A 9,718-nucleotide genomic window follows, 5' to 3' on the forward strand; every position below is an offset into this window, starting at 1 on the left:
ATCTTGCCCTGGAGAGCAGACCTTCCCTCCTGGTACCTGTGAAACATCTGTATTACTCCCCGTGAGTCTGTGAGCCTTCAGGACCACTGGAAGGAATAAAATGCCACCAAGCATTCCAGTGTTGCTGTCAGATCACGTACAACACCTGGTGATGGTCTGCATGGGACTGATGGAACATAGAACGGACCTGCACCTCAGGACCTCATGCCTCCAGTCACATCATCGAGCACTGGCCCATACAAGAATATAGACATCCACTAATCATCACTCGTCTTGAATTGTACCAACACACGTCATGATAAAATTGTATAAGCATCGTGATATACCGGATCTCTGTATTAGAGAAAGCTTACCCTTTTGTTAACCTGATCATCGGTTCACGCCGTGAAGGGATGGAGTGTATGGGAACTGCAGAGTCACGGCCTGAACCTCTGATTGATCACCTGAGGCGAACCATGAGTCAGCCAGAGGAGCACAGGTGAAGGCAATTCACCTGTGCTGCTGGAAGGGGTGGAGCCTGGCTCCACCCCTCCTAGACCTATTTAAGAGCTGGCTACCAGAGGGGAAGGATCTCTTCTGGAGATCACCTCTCTTGGTGTTTTGTGGTGAGCTCAGCTGAAGGGTAAGCCTTTCATTTTATTCTCTTTTGTTATCATTGTCTACTTTGCCTAACTCTCTTGATTATATTGTGATTATAAAATCTTGATATCCATTGATTATACAGGGGCCCTGGAGTTTGAGAGCGTAAGCGTGCACTGCACTGCTGCAGTGCCTCGAGCAGATCCTCAGAATAAAATGAAAGGCATTACATGAAAATGAAAGGCAAATACACAGAGTCAAAGAACATGTGTGAAAGCTATCAGGAAGCCATGCTTTACAGGCTTTTGAGATTGTTAGAAAAATCCAAAAAAAAAGAGCAAGAAAAATACTAATCCAGTTCTTTCATATGGAAAATAAGAAGACAGTCCTGCTAAGCTAGTGGAAGTTTTCCAATTAAATTCACCTAGGCCAAGAGCGCCAAGAATATTAGCAACCTTCGAGGAACATCCAGGAAGACTTTCTGAGGGCAGACAAGTTCAGGATTCGTGTCAGCAGGACACTATCGAGCAGCTGGTCTGCAGAGCAGAGTTTTCAAAACTGTGCAGCTAGTCTTAGTCTCTTCTGTTTGCGCCGCCCTGTCCTTACCCGGCGGTGGGCACGGGGACGGGGTGGCTTACCTGAGCTGCAGAAACGACCGCGGGCAGAACGCCGAGAAACGAACGGTAAACATTTAACTGACGAACGCACAGAGCGACAGAGAGACGACCGCCGAACGGCGACTGCAAAGGACGGCTCGGTGCCGACGGGGGACGGACGGGCCCCCGCGCCGCCTTCCCCTGAGCGCCCGGCGTCCCAAAGGCACAGGGCGGCGGCGGGGACGCGGGGCGTCTGAGCGCCACTTTCCCCGCACGGAGCCCCACGTCTCCGCCAGCGCCATTGCGGCAGCCCCCTGGCCGCCATTGGCGGAGAGCCCGCGCTCGGCCCCGCCTCCTCCGCTCCGCCATTGGTCGGCCCGCGGAACGGGGCGGGCACCGCTCGCGGGGTCCTTTCTGTCCGCGGTCGCGCCGTCGTTGCGTCATCACCGCGCGCGTCCAGGATGGCCCCGGCCCGGCTGCCCACGCTGATGCCTGTCGCCGCGCGCCCACTCCGCTTCCGGGGCCACGGGAGGAGGAGGGCGGGGACGCGGGGGATCGCGGCGATGCCGAACCCGCGCCGCCCCGCTGCGTGCGGGCCTTCCTGGAGAGCGGCGAGCACGGGTCGCATCCGTGCCGCCGGGAAAGCGCTGAGCGGGGGTGCGCGGCGGTGTTCAGGGCGGGATGATGCGCGGTTTTTTTTGTGCCTCCGCCGTTTTTGGTGCGACGAATGACTTCGGGTTCAGCTGATGATGATTTGAGGAAAGCAAGAACCAAAGGCGCACGCCTGACTGCCAGGCTCCAGCTCGCCTCGATCAGCGCCCCTCTTTCGGGGCTGCCCAGCTCAGCTAGGAGCTGCTCCTGGACACCAGGCGGGTCACAGAACCACAGAATCGTAGCGGTTGGAAGGGACCTCCAGAGGTCATCGAGTCCAACCCCTTGCCAAAGCAGTTCCCTACAGCAGGTTGCACGAGTTAAGCCAAACGCTACTGCCACGTAGGTTGCAGAAGCGATTTTAGTAGTGTGTGCAAGCAATACACTGCAGAGGAAAGAACCATTGCTAACCCACTCCCTGGAGGCATACAGGGCTCAAACAGGATGGGAAATGAATTTGGGTGATGAATATTGGTTAGCTAGTAGCTGCCAGGTAGCTGTGACTCATGCCAGCAACAACCAAATCACTCTGACAGCTGGAAAGGGACGCTTGAATATTAACAGCTTTGTCAGTTATACAGCGCTGGTCTTAACTGCTTTGCTCTTTCTTTTTTTTATTATTATTATTATTTTGTTTTGTTTAAATGAATGCTCACAGAATTACAAGACACCAAATAAAATGTACTTGTAGCTTATAGTAGTTCCACATTTACAAAAGGTGTTGACATTCATTGCTCTTCACCTATGAGTTTTTGCACTGCTACAAGCTTGTGCAAGACGAACCTAGAAAGAAAGAGCAATTCATCAAGAGATTATAACACACAGCCACACTTCCGTTTTCCACCTGGAACAGAGGACACCTTTAGTTTCAATTCAGTTTTTCAAAATGTTGACAATAGTTATTTTTCTACAAGTGTGAAATTTTATCCCTCCTTCCCTTCCCAGTTCATGCTGCTTCTTCACTAGCGGTAGGAGCTAAGATACAAGACTTGAAATAAGAAGCTTCTGTTACAGCTCAGTAGCTTAACAGTTAAGGACAATAATTAAGGACAGAGACAATGCTGCATTACAGCTTCAGATCTCGAACAGAAAAAAAAAAAAAGAAAAAAAAAAAAGACTTACAGACAGCTTCTTCATAATGCCTCGTGCCTCTGGATTGAGATGAAGAAGATTCTTCTTGGTCAGATCACTTGCTGTTAAACGAATGCTCTGCAAGAAGCCAAACACCTCCAAATCTCAGGTTTCCTGATTGTTTCGCTGCAGCAGCTACAAGCAGCAAAAGTAAAACTCTATGCACACTAGGAGGCCGCGTACATGCCAAGAGCCACACGCAGCTTGACCAGCTCATCCCGTACTGCCCTTGGTGTGCTGACGCGGCACTGTGAGCAGAAGCACAGCACAGCACAGTCTGCATTCTGCTTAGACCAGAATTCTTAGACAGCTCCCACTGCTGACTAAGAACTTCTTCAGGCTCTTTTTAAGCAACATTTACCTCCTGATAAGCTGCGGTGACACAAGTAATCGGGAGAGAATGGATGAACAGCAGTCCCTTGAAACTGATAAGGCCCCAAGAAGGCACAGGCTCTCCTTGCTGCATAGATTTTACAGACTCAAGTTTGATTTTACCTCCCCTCCTCCAACAGGAACGGTAATGAAGATATTATTGCCATCAGCAAGGGGGCTGCCATTAGCAGAGATGGTGTAAACACGTTCAGTTACTGCGGGTGTGCGCAAACCCGGCGTCTTGAAAACACTGGAAAAAGCAACAGGTAAGGAATTTTACTGCAATTTCTTAGAGCACTTGGACCAAAAGTCTTCCATTGCAGTTTCAAAGTGCTGCTGGAAAATATTCTGCATACAGACAACCAAGATGTAAGGAGCAAGCAGCAAGGCACTCCTCTGTGTAAGAAATTAACAGAGAAATGCAATAGAATACAGACCTGGAATCAAACCTGGGTGTGACGATGGAGGCGCCTCCTCAAGCACAGAGATTGAGATTTCTGCCAGTAGCCGGAGTGATAAAGCTGCTTTTGCTTGATCTGCTTAAAAGGAAGCATGTAAGCAGAGCCCTGCTCTCAGAAGAATAATTTTAACGGACACGTAAGCACTGTCTTACCAAAGACTTAGATGAGACAACCCAGGGTCCTCACAGATCACCCTACGGCACGCCATGCCCACACCACCCAGCCTGCCGGGCAACGCACCACCCCATTCAGCAGCTACGTTAGCACCGCAATTTTACCCTCTGCTTCTGAAATCCTGCCATAAAACTCGTCGCTGTTACCTTTGACTCATGCGTTTCACTCTTGGTGAAGGAGCTCTTCTGCTCCTGGACGCTGGTGCTTTTTTAGTGGACGTCCTCACCTGAAAAACATTAGCTGCCAAGTCAGTCATTTCCTTCTCCCGGGACAGCCAAGTCTGCACCAAGCAAATGCTCCCATACAAAAAGCTTGGCTCAGGAGGCTCCTTCCTGCAGCACGGGAGTCTGACACAAGCCACGGGACAACCTTCTGAGACCTTCCCCATTTGAGTATTACCCTCATATCCTTTCCCCAAAGCTCAGCTGCAGAACTTCAGGAGGATAACAGACCACCTTAACTTCCAATCTGACTCAAGACGGTTCATGTATTTACCACTGCCCACAGCAGAACTCAGAAACTACAAAGCTGAAAAGCACTGCTGGTAAATATTTTCAACGTGGCCCAGACTGTTCTGCTCTAGGGAATATCACTCCCTGCATACAGCAACGCTGAAGGCACCCGCTCAGATGAGAAGGGTGAGACTCTCATGTGCAGAAGTACAACAGGAATAAAAGCAGAGGTTACCTGCAGTGCAGTCACTGCTCGCCACAAGTAACAGCACTGTCTGCCAATGAAAGCCAGCTTGCAGCATCACCGGAACGATCAGGAGGCAACAGCTTTTTCAAAGTCACCCTTAGAGCATCCTGCACAGCTGTCCCACCATAGGCATCAACATCGTCTCGGTACATAGTTTATATCCCGGGAATAAAAGCCATCACAAAGAGCAGCTGCTTACCTTTCCGTTTCTTGGATAAGTACTTGCAGCTGCTTGCTCCAGAAGTTGGCCATCGTGTTTCGCTTTCTTTGCCGGAGGAAGCAAAGGAACCTCTGCTGCTTCTTCAGTAGCTTCAATACCCTGTTTAGATTTTTCTCTGAAAAGGAGAAAGCACTACTCAAGTTGACAGGAAAAAAAAAAACAACTAACGAGGCATAATTGACCATTAGCTAAGGTAAGGAAATGTACTACAAGCTTCTTTTGGCAACAGCTTGCTTCCAAACTCTGAATTCTGATGACAACAATAAAAAGAACACGGCTGTGAATTATTCAGAATGCTTTAATTAAGGCAAGTAAAACTACTTCAGGTTGCAGGAGTAAAGGTAGAATGGCATCCCTATCTGTAAATGTAGCGAAGGCTGTAGCTAAGAACCAAATCAGCATTCACAGAATGTTAACTACTGACCTTTCGTTATGATTTTCAAAGGAGTCTGGATAAATTCTGCTGTCAGCTTGTTTATTTCTGTTATTCCCAAGTCTGCCTAGAATTAAGAGGTCATAATATTGTCAGGATGATCAGTACTGCGAGTTTGTGATGAGTCAAAGTTGCAGGCAAAATCTTTATAACTATTTCACAGCAAAAATATCTTTACGTTCTTCTGTTGTGCTCAAACGAATTCCTTCCTCGTTATTCCAGACACAATGGATCTCGTGCCCTTCAGCACCAGCATGCCTTGCTGGGCAGCTGTGAGCATGCTTCACCTACTCCCTGCTGCTCAACACCACAGCAATGCTTCAGCTTACTGAGAGGCGCGTGCTCTTCCAGAGGCCTAGGAGCAAACCCTCTTGGCGCGGGGCTCCGCAAAATGACTCCAGGAGAGCAGAGCAACCTTACAGATAGCAGGAGAGAAGAGAAGGGCTGGTTCATTAGGGAACAGCGATCACCGTTTGTGATGATGGAGAAGCCAATGGAGAGTTGATTATATCGCATTTAGTTCTTTTTTTCCTTCATGACCATCCCTGAAGAATGCTAAAATGCAGAGAGGATTGGCAGAGGCGCTCTGGCAGAGGCTGCCCAGAGCGAGCCCGTTGCTGTACGGTGTACATGGGCGAGAGCCCTCAAAGCACAGCTGGCACACCTGTCTGCTGTCTGTATATAATCTGGCATGGTTTAAGCCTTAAAAGCTACACTCCTGAGGGCGCTAATGCTTTTATGCCCTCCAATGCCTTCCCAGGGAGTCTGTCAACAGCAGAGAGATGTTTCAACAGGTTTTCGAGTTTCCCTCCTCCCTTGCTTTTCCTTTCCCCCCCTCAAAGTTTCTGGACATTTCTGGAACGTCCCAACCAACACAATCTCATTGTTCACAGTGTCACGTTTTCGGAACGTGCTTTTCGTTATCAGTATCGACTGGGGATCTTCCCCAAAGCTGGGTAGCATCGACTGGTAGAGGGTGTGGAGGAACTCAGGAGAAAACTCAGAGAAGTGGACACTCCCAGTGCCACGGAACTCCCCTCCCAAACTCCTGCAGAACCCTGAGAGGTTAGACAAGTATTGAAGAGAGGAAAGGCCGCGGCCCCAGCAGACCTAGGGAGGCACAAATTATTTGGGGCCTGGCTCAACAGCACGCGAGAGAGTTTGAGGAGCTGCTTCGTAAACAATCAGCACTGAAGCACAGCTTCTTTCAGCACCTTGACTGATTCATCCAGTTCAAACCGGATGTTTAAAGGAAAGGCCCCCTCCACATGACATGCTTCTGATGCCACTTGTAGTAAGCGGCTTGGGGTGATCACACAACGGGCTCAGGGGGGAAACCGCGACCATCCAGGAATTCTGGGAGTGACCTGGAAGGTCCTTTCCAACCTCGGCGATCCCTTAGCGTGAAGTTAAGCAGGCCCACAAAGCCGGGCAAGGAGTAGCACGAGCACGCAAACCCTGCAGGGGACACTGCAGCATCTCCTCCCGCTAAGCCTTAATGCAGTTCAGATCCACGTGCACAACCCGCGCTATCGCAGCGGCGCTCCTGCGGATACACAAAGCCTTCGTCTCCTCCAGGAATGCACCGCGCGCCGGGGAAAGTTTCCCATTCGCGCCGGATACCTACCGTCACCGCCTCCTCCAGGACCTTCCGGCTTCCCCCTTCAGCTAGAAAGAAGACATCTCGGTTGAAAGCGTCGCTGCGGTCCGCAGCCGGGACAGCTCCCGCAGCGCCGTAACGCCGCTGCAGGAGCGGACAGCGCACAGCAGGCGTTCCGGCGGCGACCGAGCGGCCCCGGGCAGAGGGGGCGGCGCACCCGCCCGCGCCCACCCGCGTTGTGCTCGCGCGAGCCCCGCGCGCCGCGTCCCACCGCTCCTCAGCGACGGCCTCCGAGCGCCGCTCCAGGGCAGCCCGCCCGCGCCCTCCGCCCACGCCCCCCGCCGCTACCGAAGAACTGCAGCCAGTTCATCTCGCGGAGCGCCACGGGCAGCCGGAGGAGCTCCACGTCGTACAGGTTCTCCATCTCCTTGACCAGGCGCTCCCCGTTCGCTCTCAGCTGCTCGACCCGGCTCCTCACTGTGGGGACGGACGCGGCGTCGGACGCGGCGTCGGACGCGGCCCGGGCCCGAGCGCGGAGCTCGGCCCGGCCCTCGGCCCGCCCGCGGCGTACCTTCCCGGTCGAAGTCCTTCAGGAAGGCGCTCAGCTTCCTGCCGCGCGCGCCCGCGGCCGCCTTCCTGCGGGCAGGAGCCATGAGGGCCGAGGAACAGCGCGAGCGCACCGAGCACCGCTCCCGCACGGCGGGACGGCCCTGCCCGCTCGCGCCGCGTTCAACCGCCGCCCGACGCGCGCCCGCCGTTCAATCGGAGCTCCGCGAGCGGCGGCGCAGCCAATCGGAGCGCGGCGTGGCGTGATGACGCGCTGCGCCATGGCAGCGACGGCGGATGCGGTGGGGCCGGGCCGGGTAGGGCCGGCTCGCCGTTGTGCTGCTGCCGTACGAGGAGCGAGCGGCGGAGCCGGGCCTGGCCGAGCTGCTGCGGCGCGGGCCCCGCTGCCCGTCGTCGGCCGACGCGCTGCAGGGCCTGCGGGACGCGGAGCGTTACTACCGGCGCCTGCTGCCTCCCGTGGCGTGGCTCCACGGGCAGGGCTGGGGGCGCGGGCAAGGAGGAGCTTTCGGAGATGAGCTGAATGAAGGGAAACGAGCTGCGCTAAAAGTGACGTGCTTCTCGGGCTGCTGAATTCGCAGCTACAGAGCTGGCCTTGGCTGCCGGTTACAGACGCCTTTCGACAGACTTCGATGCTTGGTACAAACGGTGGCTCTCCCGTTTCTGCAAATAACCCTGTGCGCTATCCTAGCGTTAAGAACCAGACGGCACGCTAGTACTCAGTACTTTCCCTGAGATCACCAGGGTTCTGCGTCCTTGCATGTGGTCGGTCTTTCTGTGGTGGCTTCCAAGGATGCCCCCACACCTCCCCAAAACCCTCCCTAAATACCCAGAATGCTCCAAGACACCCCCCCTCCCCCCCCCCCCCAAAGATCCCCAGGAGCTCATCCCCCCAACACTCCCCAAAGCCCTTAAGCTGGCGAAAAACACACACTGTGCATTTGCTCCGCGCCTTTCACGAGAGCATGACAGTACAGTGGTTGTTCTGAGGCCTTCACCAGGTTGTTACAGTTGTGTGTCTATCACCAGTTAGCTGCAAGTCTGTCTCTTAACCAATCAGAGTGCGAGAACGCACAATGTTAAAGTTCCATGCGGCGTTGTCACAGATTCTGAGCCAAAAATAAACACATCACTTAATTCCCACACCACTGGGATACCCCAACCTGTTCATGCACCTTCCCAGGGAAGTGAGTTCCTCTACCTGAGGCTGTCGGCTCTATTATCCCTTAGCGGGGAATGGTTTGTTCCAGGAACGTCTTTATGGCCGAGCCAGACGTTGCCGAGGGTAGGGGAAATGCTGCCGGCCATCCGGTAAGCTGGCGTACTGTCACCAGCAGGTATTTAAGTCGCTCAGCCCCAAGCGTCTCCCTAAAATCTACCTGGCGACGCTGGAAGGGCTGCACAATGACAATGGTAATGTAGAGAACTCAAGCTCAGAGGAAATGAGTTGAGCAGGAAGATAAGCTTCCCTTCATCATGAAGAAGTGATTTTCAGTATAAAAGCCAACATTGCATTTACAGATTTGGATCTGTTCTACAGTAATTTCTGAACACAAGGTCTGGCTGCCACAATGCTAAACCAATGGGGCTTGTGTTATCACAAAGGGCTTGTGAAAGGAAGAAAGCAACAGGAACAGGACCAATTTCCAAATAAGATACTATAGCATATGAGAGCCAGGAAGTCATGTAGCAAGTATGTTAAATCTTTAAATTTGCAGGAGACAAGACAGTCAACTCAAATTTCCTTTTACAGTCTTGCAAGTGCTTTCTGCTGTGCTCTGTTTTGATTATTTCAGACAATGCATTTATCTTTATTAATCCAAAATGGAGTTACACAAAAACTATAAGCTTTGAAATTTTTTTGCTGAAGATAGTGGTGCCTTCCCTTTCTTTAATCAGACTTTTTTTAGATTACAAATTGTTTCACTGGAAACAAAGTCTGTTTCCTAGTCTTTTTAAGATAAGATAAGATTAAGATATGATTTCCCAACTACTTTCTTCCAGATTTCAGTTTGGCAAGAAAATGTACAAAAGACAGTAAATATATCAGAAGACTGCAGCACAATTTAGACAGGATTCTCAGAAAGAAGTTGTATAGATAAACCAGACAACAAAAGCCAAATGATCTATGCTTATTAGCTCAATGTCTAAGGAAGTTTCTTTATAAAATTCCTGCTAATTCCTTCAGTATGAATGGCTAGGATGGATGCTCAAGAAGTGCTGAGATGAATCATGAAA

The 9,718-nt window shown here is 51.8% G+C and overlaps 1 protein-coding gene and 1 long non-coding RNA gene across 2 annotated transcripts; both read right to left on the minus strand.

Annotated features, from left to right (window-relative positions):
• Positions 1-846: 846 nt before the first annotated feature.
• LOC122171230 lies at positions 847-1,358 on the minus strand. Its single transcript, XR_006171938.1, has 2 exons — positions 1,218-1,358; positions 847-1,115 (listed from the first exon to the last, which is right to left on the minus strand). It is a non-coding gene; the product is annotated as an uncharacterized LOC122171230 (long non-coding RNA).
• Positions 1,359-2,410: 1,052 nt separating this feature from the next.
• On the minus strand, positions 2,411-7,580 carry LOC122171231 (borealin-like). Its single transcript, XM_042838646.1, is given in 10 exon segments — positions 2,411-2,609; positions 2,949-3,035; positions 3,453-3,579; positions 3,767-3,865; positions 4,111-4,190; positions 4,863-4,996; positions 5,308-5,383; positions 6,944-6,984; positions 7,265-7,424; positions 7,426-7,580. Coding segments are annotated over 10 exon segments (993 nt in total). The 5' UTR covers positions 7,570-7,580; the 3' UTR covers positions 2,411-2,564.
• Positions 7,581-9,718: the final 2,138 nt, after the last annotated feature.

Source organism: Centrocercus urophasianus, unplaced genomic scaffold (genome assembly GCF_019232065.1).
Source record: "Centrocercus urophasianus isolate 14NV4802_14NV808 unplaced genomic scaffold, USGS_Curo_1.0 seq_878, whole genome shotgun sequence".
In the NCBI taxonomy this organism is placed as follows: domain Eukaryota; kingdom Metazoa; phylum Chordata; class Aves; order Galliformes; family Phasianidae; genus Centrocercus; species Centrocercus urophasianus.